Source organism: Salvelinus alpinus, chromosome 11 (genome assembly GCF_045679555.1).
Source record: "Salvelinus alpinus chromosome 11, SLU_Salpinus.1, whole genome shotgun sequence".
NCBI classification, from domain to species: Eukaryota; Metazoa; Chordata; class Actinopteri; order Salmoniformes; family Salmonidae; genus Salvelinus; species Salvelinus alpinus.
Genome location: NC_092096.1, coordinates 8,467,292 through 8,487,406, shown reverse-complemented (window position 1 = coordinate 8,487,406; position 20,115 = coordinate 8,467,292). Strand labels below are relative to the sequence as shown.

Genomic DNA, 20,115 nt, shown 5'->3' with positions numbered 1-20,115 from the left:
TGCTTCCTTGTCTTTAAGCCTGGTGGTGTCTGCATCATGGTATGGGTATGCTTGCCATTGGCAAATACTGGGGAGTTTTTCAGGATAAAAAGAACCGGGATGGAGCTAAGCACAGGCAAAGTCCTAGAGGAAAAAAAAACCTGCTTCAGTCTGCTTTACACCAGAGACTGAGAGGAATTCAACTTTCAGCAGGACAATAACCTACAACACAAAACCAAATCTACACTGGAGTTGCTTACCAAGGAGACGGTGAATGTTCCTGAGTGGCCAAGTTACAGTTTTGACTTAAATCTGCTTAAGAATCCATGGCAAGACTTGAACATTGCTGTCTAGCCATGATCCCCAACATCTTGACAGAGCTTGAAGAATTTTTTTAATAATAATGGGCAAATATTGTACAATCCAGGTGTGTAAAGCTCTTAGAGACTTACCCAGAAAGACTGACAGCTGGAATCAATGCCAAAGGTGATTCAAACATGTATTGACTCAGGGAGCTGAATACTTACGCAACGACAATATTTTAGTTATAAAAACATTTATTAATCAATTTTTTTTTTAAATCTTCCACTTTGACCTTAGATTATTTTGTGTAGATTGTTGACAAAAAAAAAAATCAAATCCATTTTAATCCCACTTTGTAGCACAATAAAATGTGAAGAAATCCAAGGGGTCTGAATACAGTATAAACTATGTTTGGCTGATAAGTAGGAGCAGGCCCACTGTGTTGCTATGGCAAATCGGCTCTGTCATAATGTTTGGTCACAAGTTCCATTCAACCGGCTCTAAACCTAAATATGTTGTTCATACATTCCATACTTTTGAGGAAGGGAAAGGCTAGCCTGATCTCGTCTTGATGACTATAGGGGTTGATAAGACAGCACAAATAGATCTGGGACCAGGCTAGGAAACGGCTACATTTGGTCGACATAAAGCACTGTGCCCAATGAGTTCAGGGTAGGGACATGTTTCATTCAAATGCTCTGAGCTTCTAGAGTCACCAATGAGTTCAGGGTAGGGACATGTTTCATTCAGATGCTCTGAGCTTCTAGAGTCACCAATGAGTTCAGGGTAGGGACATGTTTCATTCACTCTCTAAGCTTCTAGAGTCACCAATGAGTTCAGGGTAGGGACATGTTTCATTCAGATGCTCTAAGCTTCTAGACTCACCAATGAGTTCAGGGTAGGGACATGTTTCATTCAGATGCTCTGAGCTTCTAGAGTCACCAATGAGTTCAGGGTAGGGACATGTTTCATTCAGATGCTCTGAGCTTCTAGAGTCACCAATGAGTTCAGGGTAGGGACATGTTTCATTCACTCTCTAAGCTTCTAGAGTCACCAATGAGTTCAGGGTAGGGACATGTTTCATTCACTCTCTAAGCTTCTAGACTCACCAATGAGTTCAGGGTAGGGACATGTTTCATTCAGATGCTCTAAGCTTCTAGACTCACCAATGAGTTCAGGGTAGGGACATGTTTCATTCAGATGCTCTGAGTTTCTAGAGTCCCCAATGAGTTCAGGGTAGGGACATGTTTCATTCAGATGCTCTGAGCTTCTAGAGTCACCAATGAGTTCAGGGTAGGGACATGTTTCATTCAGATGCTCTAAGCCAGTGGTATTCAAAATGTTTCAGTGGGGACCCCATTTTCTCCTCAAGAATTTATTGCGACCTCACCCCATATAACCTTACCTTCATTGTGTTTTCATCCCTCATCAAAATGAAAAGAAACAAACAAATACATTTATTCAATAAACATTTAAAAATATATATATTTCTTAAACATTATTATTTTTTTGTCCCATACAATAATATGTACTCTTAATATGTACTCTTAATAATAATAAGTACTCTTAATTGGCGACCCCACTGCAGTTCCCCGACCCTGACTTTGCCTTCCACTGTTCTAGAGTCACCAGCGAGGTCAGAGCAGGGGGGGGGAAAGGCTACATTTGGTCAACAGAAAGTCCATGATTTAGTGGCCTGTTATGCATAGAACTTCTCAGAGTATGAGAGCTGATCAACCCCCCCCCCCCCCGTTCATGTAATCTGATTCATTGTGATCTAAATGACACAACGGTTGATGAGTCCCAGCTCCTTCAGTAAGTCAGGCTGTTGTCTGAGGTCTGTCTTCAGTGACTCAGGGATGTCCAGTCTGCCGTAGTCCTCCTCTTCTACCAGATTACGGATTAGCATCAGACAACACTCTTGGAGAGAGTACACTGGAACACAGAGAGAAACAATGACGTCTTTTAAACTTGACGTGTTTTTACACACTCCTGGACAGAGCTGGTCCCAGGTCTGTCAACACTCCTGGACAGAGCTGGTCCCAGGTCTGTCAACACTCCTGGACAGAGTTGGTCCCAGGTCTGTCAACACTCCTGGACAGAGCTGGTCCCAGGTCTGTCAACACTCCTGGACAGAGCTGGTCCCAGGTCTGTCAACACTCCTGGACAGAGCTGGTCCCAGGTCTGTCAACACTCCTGGACAGAGTTGGTCCCAGGTCTGTCAACACTCCTGGACAGAGCTGGTCCCAGGGCTGTCAACACTCCTGGACAGAGCTGGTCCCAGGTCTGTCAACACTCCTGGACAGAGTTGGTCCCAGGTCTGTCAACACTCCTGGACAGAGCTGGTCCCAGGTCTGTCAACACTCCTGGACAGAGCTGGTCCCAGGTCTGTAAACACTCCTGGACAGAGTTGGTCCCAGGTCTGTCAACACTCCTGGACAGAGCTGGTCCCAGGGCTGTCAACCCTCCTGGACAGAGCTGGTCCCAGGTCTGTCAACACTCCCGGACAGAGCTGGTCCCAGGTCTGTCAACACTCCTGGACAGAGTTGGTCCCAGGTCTGTCAACACTCCTGGACAGAGTTGGTCCCAGGTCTGTCAACACTCCTGGACAGAGTTGGTCCCAGGTCTGTCAACACTCCTGGACAGAGCTGGTCCCAGATCTGTCAACACTCCTGGACAGAGTTGGTCCCATATCTGTCAACACTCCTGGACAGAGCTGGTCCCAGGTCTGTCAACACTCCTGGACAGAGCTGGTCCCAGGTCTGTCAACACTCCTGGACAGAGCTGGTCCCAGGTCTGTCAACACTCCTGGACAGAGCTGGTCCCAGGTCTGTTTGTGCTTTTTGTCTACTCCATCGCCAAGCTAAATGATTTGTCACGATAATTCCATCAGGAGTTGGCGAGATCAGAAAAAGATCTGGGACCCAGGCTACTATCAACAATACTGGAACACAGGAAGAAACCATCAACATACTTTTTGAGGGGTAAAATGCCAAACAAGTAACGCATGTGTGGCTGGTGACTCGAACAACAACTTGAGGGGAAGTCTCAATAGTATAGGTTGTTTTCCTCTCCTTGTCTTGTTGCCTAGGCCTACCAGCCTATAGTAGCCTGGGACAGGGCAAAAGTCAATGCTATTATTGGTTTGACTCTTTTATATCTAGGTGACAACGAGGGAAGGAAACGACAGCACAAGGAAGTGTAGTGTAGGTGACAACGAGGGAAGGAAACGACAGCACAAGGAAGTGTAGTGTACAACAGGTGTCTGTCAACGGGGTTGATGGGAGGAACATAGAGAGAGGGACTCACCTGGGGTAGCTATGACAACAGTCAGAAACTTGGGGTCGCCATCCTCTTCATATTCGGTGGCAGCTGTTGGCATATAAACATCTCGCTGATTAGCTAAAAGTTTCGCCCCATTTCGAGAGGCTCTGAAAACCCATGGATGCGCTGCGGAGAGTGGAATGAGATCGAGGGAAATTAAATGTCACGGACAATAGGTTTAGGCTATAGACTATAACGCATTCAATTCAACATTTGGGAAAGGCCCATAGCTGAGTAATGCTTTGTTGGGGTATAACTGTCCTCTTGGTTCAACCCATAGCTGAATTACATTACATGTTAAACTTAATACAGATCAAGTATTTGAGTAACACAAGAAAGACTAAATAAAGGAAAGATAGATTGCTGTGTTGCATGAGGGAGGGACTCACTCAGAAAAGTATCCATACGTAATAACCCGTTCGTTCGTATATCGCCATAAGAAACTGGATGTCCGGAAAAATCCAACCACCATGCTCGGGCGCTTTGTTTCGACTGGTTTATAAAACTAACGTAGGTTTTGACATCAGAATTTAGAGACCGGAGAGCATTATTTTCGACACTCACTACCTCCTGCTCCTCCATGACGACAGTGACACTCAGAATGCCACGACGATGTCATTCCATAAACAAATCACAAGAGGTCGCTGTTGTTCAGCGCTCTGACGAGTCAGACATGAAACGTCATTCTCGGAACAACAGATGCCAATGGAGTCCAATAGAGTCGAATAAAGTCCAATAGACTCCAAAAGAGTCTAATATAATCTTATAGAATCCAATAGAGTCCAATAGACTCCAATAGAGTCCCATTAAAGATCTCTGAGAGAGTCCTGTGTTATGCAGTAGTTAATAATGTGTGTGTGTGTGTGTGTGTGTGTGTGTGTGTGTGTGTGTGTGTGTGTGTGTGTGTGTGTGTGTGTGTGTGTGTGTGTGTGTGTGTGTGTGTGTGTGTGTGTGTGTGTGTGTGTGTGTGTGTGTGTGTGCGCGCTCTCTGATGTAACAGTGTGATCTGGCCAGGCTGGGCACAGTGAGCCCACAGGCCTTTGTTGGCATAGACAGGGATTTACTAGGCTGGTACTTTCCTGGCTCTCAGACCTGGGTTCAAATACTATTTAAAATCCCCTCAGACCTGGGTTCAAATACTATTTAAAATCCCCTCAGACCTGGGTTCAAATACTATTTAAAATCCCCTCAGACCTGGGTTCAAATACTATTTAAAATCCCCTCAGACCTGGGTTCAGATACTATTTAAAATCCCCTCAGACCTGGGTTCAGATACTATTTAAAATCCCCTCCGACCTGGGTTCAGATACTATTTAAAATCGTTCAAATACTTTCAGCGTTTGCTCTAGTCTGCCTGGAGTGCCAGGTGGGCTGCTAGGGTTGTCACTTCTCTATTGGTCCCTTTGCAACAGACAAGCTCTATCAAACACAGCTAAATTATTTGAAAATATTTCAAATAGTAGTTGAACCCAGGTTAGGGTCATGCGCGCCCCAGCCCCTCGCCTACCTCCCTTAGATTTACAAAAGGGATCAAACATGTTGTTTTAATGCTTTTATTGGCGAATGTACAATCACGGGAGAACAAACTGGACAAGCTCTGTTCGAGACTATCCTATCAGTGGGACCTGAAGAACGGTAATATCCTGTTTCTCTGATGGGACCTGAAGAACTGTAACATCCTGTTTCTCTGATGGGACCTGAAGAACTGTAACATCCTGTTTCTCTGATGGGACCTGAAGAACGGTAACATCCTGTTTCTCTGATGGGACCTGAAGAACTGTAACATCCTGTTTCTCTGATGGGACCTGAAGAACTGTAACATCCTGTTTCTCTGATGGGACCTGAAGAACTGTAACATCCTGTTTCTCTGATGGGACCTGAAGAACTGTAACATCCTGTTTCTCTGATGGGACCTGAAGAACGGTAATATCCTGTTTCTCTGATGGGACCTGAAGAACTGTAACATCCTGTTTCTCTGATGGGACCTGAAGAACTGTAACATCCTGTTTCTCTGATGGGACCTGAAGAACTGTAACATCCTGTTTCTCTGATGGGCCTTGAAGAACTGTAACATCCTGTTTCTCTGATGGGACCTGAAGAACTGTAATATCCTGTTTCTCTGATGGGACCTGAAGAACTGTAACATCCTGTTTCTCTGATGGGACCTGAAGAACTGTAACATCCTGTTTCTCTGATGGGACCTGAAGAACTGTAACATCATGTTTCTCTGATGGGACCTGAAGAACTGTAACATCCTGTTTCTCTGATGGGACCTGAAGAACTGTAACATCCTGTTTCTCTGATGGGATCTGAAGAACTGTAACATCCTGTTTCTCTGATGGGACCTGAAGAACTGTAACATCCTGTTTCTCTGATGGGACCTGAAGAACTGTAACATCCTGTTTCTCTGATGGGATCTGAAGAACTGTAACATCCTGTTTCTCTGATGGGACCTGAAGAACTGTAACATCCTGTTTCTCTGATGGGATCTGAAGAACTGTAACATCCTGTTTCTCTGAGTCGTGGTAGAACAAGGACATGGATAATATGCACTGAGTGGACAAAACATTAAGAACACCTGCTCTTTCCATGACGTAGACTGACCAGGTGAATCCAGGTGAAAGCTAAGATCACTTATTGATGTCACCTGTTAAATGCACTTCAATCAGTGTAGATGAAGGGGAGGAGACGAGTTAAAGGAGGATGCTTAAGCCTTGAGACAATTGAGACATGGATTGTGTATGTGTGCCATTCAGAGGGTGAATGGGCAAGACAAAATATGCCTTTGAACAGGAAGTGGTAGTAGGTGCCAGGTGCACTGGTTTGTGTCAAGAAATACAAAGCCGCTGGGTTTTTCACTCTCAACAGTTTCCTGTGTGTATCAAGAATGGTTCACCATCCAAAGGACATCCAGCCAACTTGACACAACTGTGGGAAGCATTGGAGCCAACATGGGCCAGCATCCCTGTGGAACGCTTTCGACAGCTGTTAAGGAGCCTTTTGGACCTAGACTTGGTGCTCTGGTACCGCTTGCTGTGTGGTAGCAGAGAGAACAGTCTATGCCTACAGTGGCTGGAGTCTTGGACAATTTGTAGGCCTTCCTCTGACACCGCCTGGTATAGAGGTCCTGGATGGCAGGAAGCTTGGCCCCAGTGATGTACTGGGCTGTATGCACTACTCTCTGTAGCGCCTTACGGTCAGATGCCGAGCAGTTGCCATACCAGGCAGTGATGCAACCAGTCAGTATGCTCTCGATGGTGCAGCTGTAGAATATTTTGAGGATCTGAGGACCCATGACAAATCTTTTTAGTCTCCTGATGGGGAAGTCGTGCCCTCTTCACGACTGTCTTGGTGTGTTAGGACCATGATAGTTTGTTGGTGATGTGGATGCCAAGAAACTTGAAGCTCTCAACCTGCTCCACTACAGCCCCGTCGATGAGAATGGGGGTGTGCTCAGCCCTCCTTTTCCTGTAGTCCACAATACGCTCTTTTGTCTTGCTGTCTGTCTGTAGTCTTGTATAGTTACAGTCTGTCTGGAGTCTTGTGTAGTTCCAGTCTGTCTGGAGTCTTGTATAGTTACAGTCTGTCTGGAGTCTTGTGTAGTTACAGTCTGTCTGGAGTCTTGTATAGTTCCAGTCTGTCTGGAGTCTTGTATAGTTACAGTCTGTCTGTAGTCTTGTATAGTTACAGTCTGTCTGGAGTCTTGTATAGTTACAGTCTGTCTGGAGACTTGTGTAGTTCCAGTCTGTCTGGAGTCTTGTGTAGTTCCAGTCTGTCTGGAGTCTTGTATAGTTACAGTCTGTCTGGAGTCTTGTATAGTTCCAGTCTGTCTGGAGTCTTGTATAGTTACAGTCTGTCTGGAGTCTTGTATAGTTACAGTCTGTCTGGAGTCTTGTATAGTTCCAGTCTGTCTGGAGTCTTGTGTAGTTCCAGTCTGTCTGGAGTCTTGTGTAGTTACAGTCTGTCTGGAGTCTTGTATAGTTACAGTCTGTCTGGAGTCTGGAGTCTTGTGTAGTTACAGTCTGTCTGGAGTCTGGAGTCTTGTGTAGTTACAGTCTGTCTGGAGTCTTGTATAGTTACAGTCTGTCTGGAGTCTGGAGTCTTGTGTAGTTCCAGTCTGTCTGGAGTCTTGTGTAGTTCCAGTCTGTCTGGAGTCTTGTATAGTTCCAGTCTGTCTGGAGTCTTGTATAGTTCCAGTCTGTCTGGAGTCTTGTATAGTTCCAGTCTGTCTGGAGTCTTGTATAGTGTAACCAGGGCCAGCCAGACTAGTAGACTTCAGTTTACTAGCCTGGGTAACATGTGGTTCGGGTCCAACATCTGTGCCATCTGATACTTGAAAAGTAATGTCACTGGCCTGGCGGGCTAGTCTGGCACATTTTCTACAATCCCCATTCTACTATCCCGGTTCTACTATCCGGGTTCTACTATCCCCGTTCTACTATCCTGGTTCTACTATCCCCATTCTACTATCCGGGTTCTACTATCCCGGTTCTACTATCCCCGTTCTACTATCCCGGTTCTACTATCCCGGTTCTACTATCCCGGTTCTACTATCCGGGTTCTACTATCCGGGTTCTACTATCCGGGTTCTACTATCCTGGTTCTACTATCCCCGTTCTACTATCCTGGTTCTACTATCCCGGTTCTACTATCCGGGTTCTACCATCCCCATTCTATTATCCCATTCTACTATCCCCGTTCTGCTATCCCGGTTCTACTATCCCCGTTCTACTATCCCGGTTCTACTATCCCGGTTCTACTATCCCGGTTCTACTATCCTGGTTCTACTATCCCGGTTCTACTATATGGGTTCTACTATCCCGGTTCTACTATCCGGTTCTACTATCCCGGTTCTACTATCCCCATTCTACTATCTGGGTTCTACTATCCCGGTTCTACTATCCCGGTTTTACTATCCCGATTCTACTATCCCGGTTCTACTATCCTGGGTTCTACTATCTGGGTTCTACTATCTGGGTTCTACTATCCGGGTTCTACTGTCCCGGTTCTACTATCCCGGTTCTACTATCCTGGTTCTACTATCCCCATTCTACTATCTGTGTTCTACTATCCCCATTCTACTATCCCGGTTCTACTATCCCGGTTCCACTATCCCGATTACACAATCCCGGTTCTACTATCCCGGTTCCACTATCCCGGTTCTACTATACTAGCTGGCAGGCTAGTAGGACTATCCATCTGGAGTGTAATATAACCAGGTAAAGAACTTGATAAGTAAAATCACAATTATGAAACCAAATGTAGCATTTACAAATTGTTTATTTTAATAATACATTACATGAAGAAATAAACAACACCAAAAGAAAAACGTTTTGGATTACTTTATAAAGTTTTTAACGATATATTAGACAGTTCATGTAGCGTCATCATGTTATAAACTAAATATTAAAAACACAAAATAGTAAAGGTTTTTTAAAAAGAGACAAATGTACCTGTTTTTTTTAATACTACTTTATTATGTAATCTAAAAATAAAACGACTAGATAAATACTCAACGAAAAAGTGGTTCACAACAAAAAGTGTATTTTAATGTAAAAGTAAACGGATTACACTTTTAGAATACATAATATTTATCTGGGAAACGTTAAAGATTTGAATAGGATTTACACCGGAGATCAAGTCAGGGGGTAGAGATTACAGTTTCAACTGAAGACACTAGAGATTCTTCTATATATTAATACATTTATAGTTGAGGTTTGTATTTCTTATTGATTTCTTTGGCTTTCAGGAAGAGTGTTGCTGGGCTGGTATGGTGATATAGTGTTGCTGGGCTGGTATGGTGATATAGTGTTGCTGGTATGGTATGGTGATATAGTGTTGCTGGGCTGGTATGGTGATATAGTGTTGCTGGTATGGTGATATAGTGTTGCTGGGCTGGTATGGTGATATAGTGTTGCTGGGCTGGTATGGTGATATAGTGTTGCTGGGCTGGTATGGTGATATAGTGTTGCTGGGCTGGTATGGTGATATAGTGTTGCTGGGCTGGTATGGTGATATTGTGTTGCTGGGCTGGTATGGTGATATAGTGTTGCTGGGCTGGTATGGTTATATAGTGTTGCTGGGCTGGTATGGTGATATTGTGTTGCTGGGCTGGTGATATAGTGTTGCTGGGCTGGTATGGTGATATAGTGTTGCTGGGCTGGTATGGTGATATAGTGTTGCTGGGCTGGTATGGTGATATAGTGTTGCTGGTATGGTGATATAGTGTTGCTGGTATGGTGATATAGTGTTGCTGGGCTGGTATGGTGATATAGTGTTGCTGGGCTGGTATGGTGATATCGTGTTGCTGGGCTGGTATGGTGATATAGTGTTGCTGGGCTGGTATGGTGATATAGTGTTGCTGGGCTGGTATGGTGATATAGTGTTGCTGGGCTGGTATGGTTATATAGTGTTGCTGGGCTGGTATGGTGATATTGTGTTGCTGGGCTGGTGATATAGTGTTGCTGGGCTGGTATGGTGATATAGTGTTGCTGGTCTGGTATGGTGATATAGTGTTGCTGGGCTGGTATGGTGATATAGTGTTGCTGGGCTGGTATGGTGATATCGTGTTGCTGGGCTGGTATGGTGATATGGTGTTGCTGGGCTGGTATGGTGATATAGTGTTGCTGGGCTGGTATGGTGATATAGTGTTGCTGGGCTGGTATGGTGATATAGTGTTGCTGGGCTGGTATGGTGATATAGTGTTGCTGGGCTGGTATGGTGTTATAGTGTTGCTGGGCTGGTATGGTGATATAGTGTTGCTGGGCTGGTATGGTGATATAGTGTTGCTGGGCTGGTATGGTGATATAGTGTTGCTGGGCTGGTATGGTGATATAGTGTTGCTGGGCTGGTGATATAGTGTTGCTGGGCTGGTATGGTGATATAGTGTTGCTGGGCTGGTATGGTGATATAGTGTTGCTGGGCTGGTATGGTTATATAGTGTTGCTGGGCTGGTATGGTGATATTGTGTTGCTGGGCTGGTGATATAGTGTTGCTGGGCTGGTATGGTGATATAGTGTTGCTGGGCTGGTATGGTGATATAGTGTTGCTGGGCTGGTATGGTGATATAGTGTTGCTGGGCTGGTATGGTGATATAGTGTTGCTGGGCTGGTATGGTTATATAGTGTTGCTGGGCTGGTATGGTGATATTGTGTTGCTGGGCTGGTGATATAGTGTTGCTGGGCTGGTATGGTGATATAGTGTTGCTGGGCTGGTATGGTGATATAGTGTTGCTGGGCTGGTATGGTGATATAGTGTTGCTGGGCTGGTATGGTGATATCGTGTTGCTGGGCTGGTATGGTGATATAGTGTTGCTGGGCTGGTATGGTGATATAGTGTTGCTGGGCTGGTATGGTGTTATAGTGTTGCTGGGCTGGTATGGTGATATAGTGTTGCTGGGCTGGTATGGTGATATAGTGTTGCTGGGCTGGGCTGGTGATATCGTGTTGCTGGGCTGGTATGGTGATATAGTGTTGCTGGGCTGGTATGGTGATATAGTGTTGCTGGGCTGGTATGGTTATATAGTGTTGCTGGGCTGGTATGGTGATATTGTGTTGCTGGGCTGGTGATATAGTGTTGCTGGGCTGGTATGGTGATATAGTGTTGCTGGTCTGGTATGGTGATATAGTGTTGCTGGGCTGGTATGGTGATATAGTGTTGCTGGGCTGGTATGGTGATATCGTGTTGCTGGGCTGGTATGGTGATATAGTGTTGCTGGGCTGGTATGGTGATATAGTGTTGCTGGGCTGGTATGGTGTTATAGTGTTGCTGGGCTGGTATGGTGATATAGTGTTGCTGGGCTGGTATGGTGATATGGTGTTGCTGGTATGGTGATATAGTGTTGCTGGGCTGGTATGGTGATATAGTGTTGCTGGGCTGGTATGGTGATATAGTGTTGCTGGGCTGGTATGGTGATATAGTGTTGCTGGGCTGGTATGGTGATATAGTGTTGCTGGGCTGGTATGGTGTTATAGTGTTGCTGGGCTGGTATGGTGATATAGTGTTGCTGGGCTGGTATGGTGTTATAGTGTTGCTGGGCTGGTATGGTGATATGGTGTTGCTGGTATGGTGATATAGTGTTGCTGGTATGGTGATATAGTGTTGCTGGGCTGGTATGGTGATATCGTGTTGCTGGGCTGGTATGGTGATATAGTGTTGCTGGGCTGGTATGGTGATATAGTGTTGCTGGGCTGGTATGGTGATATAGTGTTGCTGGGCTGGTGATATAGTGTTGCTGGTATGGTGATATAGTGTTGCTGGTATGGTGATATAGTGTTGCTGGTATGGTGATATAGTGTTGCTGGGCTGGTATGGTGATATCGTGTTGCTGGGCTGGTATGGTGATATAGTGTTGCTGGGCTGGTATGGTGATATAGTGTTGCTGGGCTGGTATGGTGATATAGTGTTGCTGGGCTGGTATGGTGATATAGTGTTGCTGGTATGGTGATATAGTGTTGCTGGGCTGGTATGGTGATACAGTGTTGCTGGTATGGTGATATAGTGTTGCTGGGCTGGTATGGTGATATAGTGTTGCTGGGCTGGTATGGTGATATAGTGTTGCTGGTATGGTGATATAGTGTTGCTGGGCTGGTATGGTGATATAGTGTTGCTGGGCTGGTATGGTGATACAGTGTTGCTGGGCTGGTATGGTGATATAGTGTTGCTGGTATGGTGATATAGTGTTGCTGGGCTGGTCATATAGTGTTGCTGGGCTGGTATGGTGATACAGTGTTGCTGGGCTGCTATGCATTTCACTGTGAGGTCTACTACACCTGTTGTATTCAGTATTTCACTGTAAGGTCTACACCTGTTGTATTCAGCATTTCCCTGTAAGGTCTACCTACACCTGTTGTATTCAGCATTTCACTGTAAGGTCTACTACACCTGTTGTATTCAGCATTTCACTGTAAGGTCTACTACACCTGTTGTATCCTGCATTTCACTGTGAGGTCTACTACACCTGTTGTATTCAGCATTTCACTGTAAGGTCTACCTACACCTGTTGTATTCAGCATTTCACTGTGAGGTCTACTACACCTGTTGTATCCTGCATTTCACTGTGAGGTCTACTACACCTGTTGTATTCAGCATTTCACTGTAAGGTCTACCTACACCTGTTGTATTCAGCATTTCACTGTAAGGTCTACTACACCTGTTGTATTCAGCATTTCACTGTAAGGTCTACTACACCTGTTGTATCCTGCATTTCACTGTGAGGTCTACTACACCTGTTGTATTCAGCATTTCACTGTAAGGTCTACTACACCTGTTGTACTCGGCGCACATGACAAATAAACTTTGATTTAATATGATGATCCTGTCTGACCATCAGTCAACTAAATAAGAAATAAGACAGAGGTCTTCTAGTCTCTTTAGTGTTGGATCAGGGTGGTGTCCTCTACCTATACAATACCCTGTGAATCACTTCTCCACTTCCTTCTTAGGAAGCCATAGAAAGACAGACAGCTCAGGGCAAACACACAGACACCATGATCCAGCATCACAGAACACGAACAAACAGATGAGTCACACTCTCCTTCCTCTCTGTCTCAGGCTGTCAGGGTTACGGTTACTCGGGTGATTTAGAGACATTGTGAAGCATTATGACTGTACTGACAAACAGCCATCAGAATTCCTCCACAGTCTAAAGACTTCAGAGATATCTGAAAGAAGGCGAGTAGCGTTGAAGGATGACCAAGTGAAAGAATACACAGGAGAACAGCAACAAAAACACACCAAAACAAAACGACCAATGGATTCCTACTCTCTTATCTAGAACCTAACAAAGGGTTCTTCGGCTGTCCCCATAGGAGAACCCTTCGAAGAACCCTTGTTGGTTCCAGGTAGATGCCTTTTGGTTCCAAGCAGAATCGTTTTGGGTTTCATGTAGAATCCTATCGACAGAGGGTTCTACATGGAACCCAGAATGGTACTACACGTAACCAAAAAGAGTTTTACCTGGGACCAAAAAGGGTTCTCACAGACGAATAACCCTTTTGGAACCGTTTTTTCTAAGAGTGTAAGAAAATGAGATGAGATGAGTGTGTGTGTGTGTGTGTGTGTGTGTGTGTGTGTGTGTGTGTGTGTGTGTGTGTGTGTGTGTGTGTGTGTGTGTGTGTGTGTGTGTGTGTGTGTGTGTGTGTGTGTGTGTCTGTAGGAGCAGCTGACCATGTAGATTGGTCTAGGGTAGGTAGTGGGAGGGGCTGAGGATAGGTAGGTAGTGGGAGGGGCTGAGGGTAGGTAGCTAGATAGTGGGAGGGGCTGAGGGTAGGTAGCTAGATAGTGGGAGGGGCTGAGGGTAGGTATCTAGATAGTGGGAGGAGCTGAGGGTAGGTATCTAGATAGTGGGAGGGGCTGAGGGTGGGTATCTAAGGTAGCTAGGTAGTGGGAGGGGCTGAGGGTAGGTATCTAAGGTAGCTAGGTAGTGGGAGGGGCTGAGGATAGGTATCTAAGGTAGCTAGGTAGTGGGAGGGGCTGAGGGTAGGTATCTAAGGTAGCTAGGTAGTGGGAGGGGCTGAGGGTAGGTATCTAAGGTAGCTAGGTAGTGGGAGGGGCTGAGGATAGGTATCTAAGGGTAGGTAGTGGGAGGGGCTGAGGATAGGTAGGTGTGGTAATAATGGTGTATAACATCACGTATAGGTATAAGTAGTCTACCACAGAGGAGAGGAGGAGGTGCTGAGGATAGGTAGGTGTGGTAATAATGGTGTATAACATCACGTATGGGTATAAGTAGTCTACCACAGAGGAGAGGAGGAGGTGCTGAGGATAGGTAGGTGTGGTAATAATGGTGTATAACATCACGTATGGGTATAAGTAGTCTACCACAGAGGAGAGGAGGTGCTGAGGATAGGTAGGTGTGGTAATAATGGTGTATAACATCACGTATGGGTATAAGTAGTCTACCACAGAGGAGAGGAGGAGGTGCTGGGGGACTGGTGGGGTTGCAGACCTGGGTTCAAATACTACTTCAAATAATTAAACATGCTTAATATATTGTTGATTGAGTTTGCCTGGTTTAACAGACCAGTAGCACAGTCCTAAAACCGCAAACCTCTCATCAAACCCAGCCCATCAAACCCAACCCATCAGACCCCGCCCATCAAACCCAGCCCACCAGGACCCGCCCACCAGGCACCGCCAATCGGACTCGAGCAGATGCTGAAAGTATCTGAAAGATGTTGAATAGTGCTTGAACCCAGGTGTCGTTGTCTGGACCCAGCTCTTATACCACGTAATTGGTCTCTGCTGGGATGTCGGCATCGGGGACGTCTTTCACCTCCTTGGCAGAGGAGGAGTGCTGCTGAGGCTTGTGTTTAGGGCCTGATGAGAGACGATGGGTGTTAGGGGCAGCTCCTCTGTATCCTGAGAGAGAGAGAGAGAGAGGGAGAGAGAGAGAGAGAGAGAGAGGGTGAGAGAGAGAGAGAGAGAGAGAGAGGGTGAGAGAGAGAGAGAGAGAGAGGGAGATAGAGAGAGAAAAAAAAAAATCAGAAAAAAAAAAAGAAATCAGCTCAATGTAATTGAAGACTCCATAGACTCTAACCAATTCTGGGAAAATTGGAAAACACTAAACAAACAACAACACGAAGAATTATCTATCCAAAATGGAGATGTATGGGTAAACCACTTCTCCAATCTTTTTGGCTCTATAACAAAGAATAAAGAACAAAAACATATACATGATCAAATACAAATCCTAGAATCAACTATTAAAGACTACCAGAACCCATTGGATTCTCCAATTACCTTGAATGAGTTACAGGACAAAATAAAAACCCTCCAACCCAAAAAGGCCTGTGGTGTTGATGGTATCCTTAATGAAATGATCAAATATACAGACAACAAATTCCAATTGGCTATACTAAAACTCTTTAACATCGTCCTTAGCTCTGGCATCTTCCCCAATATTTGGAACCAAGGACTGATCACCCCAATCCACAAAAGTGGAGACAAATTTGACCCCAATAACTACCGTGGAATATGCGTCAACAGTAACCTTGGGAAAATACTCTGCATTATCATTAACAGCAGACTCGTACATTTCCTCAATGAAAACAATGTACTGAGCAAATGTCAAATTGGCTTTTTACCAAATTACCGTACAACAGACCATGTATTCACCCTACACACCCTAATTGACAACCAAACAAACCAAAACAAAGGCAAAGTCTTCTCATGCTTTGTTGATTTCAAAAAAGCCTTCGACTCAATTTGGCATGAGGGTCTGCTATACAAATTGATGGAAAGTGGTGTTGGGGGTAAAACATACGACATTATAAAATCCATGTACACAAACAACAAGTGTGCGGTTAAAATTGGCAAAAAACACACACATTTCTTCACACAGGGTCGTGGGGTGAGACAGGGATGCAGCTTAAGCCCCACCCTCTTCAACATATATATCAACGAATTGGCGCGGGCACTAGAACAGTCTGCAGCACCCGGTCTCACCCTACTAGAATCCGAAGTCAAATGTCTACTGTTTGCTGATGATCTGGTGCTTCTGTCACCAACCAAGGAGGGCCTACAGCAGCACCTAGATCTTCTGCACAGATTCTGTCAGACCTGGGCCCTGACAGTAAATCTCAGTAAGACCAAAATAATGGTGTTCCAAAAAAGGTCCAGTCACCAGGACCACAAATTCCATCTAGACACCGTTGCCCTAGAGCACACAAAAAACTATACATACCTCGGCCTAAACATCAGCACCACAGGTAACTTCCACAAAGCTGTGAACGATCTGAGAGACAAGGCAAGAAGGGCCTTCTATGCCATCAAAAGGAACATAAATTTCAACATACCAATTAGGATCTGGCTAAAAATACTTGAATCAGTCATAGAGCCCATTGCCCTTTATGGTTGTGAGGTCTGGGGTCCGCTCACCAACCAAGATTTCACAAAATGGGACAAACACCAAATTGAGACTCTGCATGCAGAATTCTGCAAAAATATCCTCCGTGTACAACGTAGAACACCAAATAATGCATGCAGAGCAGAATTAGGCCGATACCCACTAATTATCAAAATCCAGAAAAGAGCCGTTAAATTCTACAACCACCTAAAAGGAAGCGATTCCCAAACCTTCCATAACAAAGCCATCACCTACAGAGAGATGAACCTGGAGAAGAGTCCCCTAAGCAAGCTGGTCCTAGGGCTCTGTTCACAAACACAAACACACCCCACAGAGCCCCAGGACAACAGCACAATTAGACCCAACCAAATCATGAGAAAACAAAAAGATAATTACTTGACACATTGGAAAGAATTAACAAAAAAACAGAGCAAACTAGAATGCTATTTGGCCCTAAACAGAGAGTACACAGTGGCAGAATACCTGACCACTGTGACTGACCCAAACTTAAGGAAAGCTTTGACTATGTACAGACTCAGTGAGCATAGCCTTGCTATTGAGAAAGGCCGACGTAGGCAGACATGGCTCTCAAGAGAAGACAGGCTATGTGCACACTGCCCACAAAATGAGGTGGAAACTGAGCTGCACTTCCTAACCTCCTGCCCAATGTATGACCATATTAGAGAGACATATTTCCCTCAGATTACACAGATCCACAAAGAATTCGAAAACAAATCCAATTTTGATAAACTCCCATATCTACTGGGTGAAATTCCACAGTGTGCCATCACAGCAGCAAGATTTGTGACCTGTTGCCACAAGAAAAGGGCAACCAGTGAAGAACAAACACCACTGTAAATACAACCCATATTTATGTTTATTTATTTTAACTTGTGTGCTTTAACCATTTGTACATTGTTACAACACTGCATATATATAATATGACATTTGTAATGTCTTTATTGTTTTGAAACTTCTGTATGTGTAATGTTTACTGTTCATTTTTATTGTTTATTTGACTTTTGTATATTACCTACCTCACTTGCTTTGGCAATGTTAACACATGTTTCCCATGCCAATAAAGCCCCTTGAATTGAATTGAATTGAATTGAGAGAGAGAGAGAGAGAGAGAGAGAGAGAGAGAGAGAGAGAGAGAGAGAGAGAGAGAGAGAGAGAGAGAGAGAGAGAGAGAGAGAGAGGGAGAGAGAGAGAGAGAGAGAGAGAGAGAGAGAGAGAGAGAGAGAGAGAGAGAGAGAGAGAGAGAGAGAGAGAGAGAGAGCCAGAGAGAGAGAGAGAGAGAGAGAGGGAGAGAGAGAGAGAGAGAGAGAGGGAGAGAGAGAGAGAGAGAGAGAGGGAGAGAGAGGGTGAGAGAGAGAGAGGGAGAGAGAGAGAGAGAGAGAGAGAAGGGAGAGGGTGAGAGAGAGAGAGAGAGATAGGGTGAGTGAGAGAGAGACAGAGAGACAGAGAGGGGGAAGAGAGGTAGAGAAGGAGAGGGAGAAGAGAGGTAGAGGGTGAGAGGGGTGGAAGTGGTAGGTCATGTGATGAAAGGTATGTGTAGAGGCCCTGAGAGGAGCACCACTCAACACTAGTCATGTTTTCCTGTTGTTTCCTGTGTTTATAACCCTCTGTTCTGTTCTGATCTGGAACCAAATCAAGGAGACTAATGACGTAACACCAATTGTAACGCCTTTGTGTGTGTGACCGGGATCTGATATGTTGCAGCTTCCCTTCTTCCTGTCCGATTTTTTTATATTTTATTTAACTTTTTATTTAACTAGGCAAGTCAGTTAAGAACAAATTCTTATTTAATGACGGCCTACACCGGCCAAACCCGGACGACGCTGGGCCGATTGTGCGCCGCCCTGTGGGACTCCCAATCACGGACGGTTGTGATACAGCCTGGATTCGAACCAGGGTGTACGTAGTGACATCTCTAGCACCGAGACGCAGTGCCTTAGACCGCTGCGCCACTCGGGAGCCCAAACATGTGGGCAGGGGTTTTCCTCAGAGGCTCCACCACAGCAGAGAACTAACAACTTAAAGTGTGGAGTGGAGTTGAGCTTGTCAGAGCCCAAGACTCTTTTTCATTCATGCTTCTATGAGCTGAACCCAAGTCAGCGTGGTGTTGAGTTACCCTATTCCCTGGCCTATGGTACACTAATTACCACCAGGCCTCATACGGCTCTGGTTAAATGTGGTGCACTATAAAGGGAATAGGGTGCCAATTAGAACAGCCTAATTCACTGTGGTGTTACTGTGGGATTACATGTGATCATAATCACTGTGGTGTTACCGTGGGATTACATGTGATCATAATCGCTGTGGTGTTGTGTTACCGTGGGATTACATGTGATCCATAATCACTGTTGTGTTACCGTGGGATTACATGTGATCCATAATCACTGTTGTGTTACCGTGGGATTACATGTGATCCATCATCCTGTGGTGTTACCGTGGGATTACATGTGATCCATCATCCTACAGGTGCCAGGGCTACATACCAAATGGAACCCTATTCCCTACATAGCGCACTACCAGAGCACTATTAGCCCTCATCAAAAGTAGTGCACTATATAGGGAATAGGGTGCCATTTGGGATGCAACCCTTGGGAAAGTGGCTTTATAAGGAGGGGGGGGGGGGGTATTAGGGACGCAGCTATGTAATGTGATTGTGTTACTAAACCACTAAACTCACTCTAATTACAGTGTTACTAAACCACTAAACTCACTCTAATTACAGTGTTACTAAACCACTAAACTCACTCTAATTACAGTGTTACTAAACCCCTAAACTCACTCTAATGACAGTGTTACTAAACCACTAAACTCACTCTAATTACAGTGTTACTAAACCACTAAACTCACTCTAATTACAGTGTTACTAAACCACTAAACTCACTCTAATTACAGTGATATTAAACCACTAAACTCACTCTAATTACAGTGTTACTAAACCACTAAACTCACTCTAATTACAGTGTTACTAAACCACTAAACTCACTCTAATTACAGTGGTACTAAACCACTAAACTCACTCTAATTACAGTGTTATTAAACCCCTAAACTCACTCTAATTACAGTGTTACTAAACCACTAAACTCACCTTAATTACAGTGTTATTAAACCACTAAACTCACTTTAATTACAGTGTTACTAAACCACTAAACTCACTCTAATTACAGTGTTACTAAACCCCTAAACTCACTCTAATTACAGTGTTATTAAACCACTAAACTCACTCTAATTACAGTGTTACTAAACCACTAAACTCACTCTAATTACAGTGTTACTAAACCACTAAACTCACTTTAATTACAGTGTTACTAAACCCCTAAACTCACTCTAATTACAGTGTTATTAAACCACTAAACTCACTCTAATTACAGTGTTACTAAACCCCTAAACTCACTCTAATTACAGTGGCGTCCGTGTTGTTAAACCACTAAACTCACTCTAATTACAGTGTTACTAAACCACTAAACTCACTCTAATTACAGTGTTACTAAACCCCTAAACTCACTCTAATTACAGTGTTATTAAACCACTAAACTCACTCTAATTACAGTGTTACTAAACCACTAAACTCACTCTAATTACAGTGTTACTAAACCACTAAACTCACTCTAATTATAGTGTTACTAAACCACTAAACTCACTCTAAT

The 20,115-nt window shown here is 44.5% G+C and overlaps 2 protein-coding genes across 3 annotated transcripts in view; both read right to left on the bottom strand.

Annotated features, from left to right (window-relative positions):
- Window positions 1–1,641: 1,641 nt before the first annotated feature.
- On the bottom strand, window positions 1,642–4,222 carry vhll (von Hippel-Lindau tumor suppressor like). Its single transcript, XM_071331679.1, has 3 exons — window positions 3,996–4,222; window positions 3,592–3,732; window positions 1,642–2,217 (listed from the first exon to the last, which is right to left on the bottom strand). Exons 1-3 carry the CDS (start codon window positions 4,186–4,188, stop codon window positions 2,060–2,062), a joined length of 492 nt encoding a protein of 163 aa, XP_071187780.1. The 5' UTR covers window positions 4,189–4,222; the 3' UTR covers window positions 1,642–2,059.
- A 6,907-nt stretch (window positions 4,223–11,129) lies between these two features.
- Window positions 11,130–20,115, bottom strand: part of wif1 (wnt inhibitory factor 1) — a 51,217-nt gene continuing 42,231 nt past the window's right edge. For both annotated transcript variants that reach the window (XM_071331656.1, XM_071331655.1), the window contains one exon: window positions 11,130–14,967. In XM_071331656.1, the coding sequence (XP_071187757.1) occupies window positions 14,828–14,967 (140 nt within the window). In that variant the 3' untranslated portion in view covers window positions 11,130–14,827. The remainder of the gene's footprint in view (window positions 14,968–20,115) is intronic.

Excerpts from the sequence above, each read along its gene's own strand:
- vhll (XM_071331679.1), bottom strand. The coding sequence starts at position 4,188 with ATGGAGGAGCAGGAGGTAGTGAGTGTCGAAAATAATGCTCTCCGGTCT. Across the intron at positions 3,733-3,995 it reads ACGTATGGATACTTTTCTGA|CGCATCCATGGGTTTTCAGA; the intron begins GTGAGTCCCTCC and ends CACTCTCCGCAG. Across the intron at positions 2,218-3,591 it reads TGTTGTCATAGCTACCCCAG|TGTACTCTCTCCAAGAGTGT; the intron begins GTGAGTCCCTCT and ends TCTGTGTTCCAG.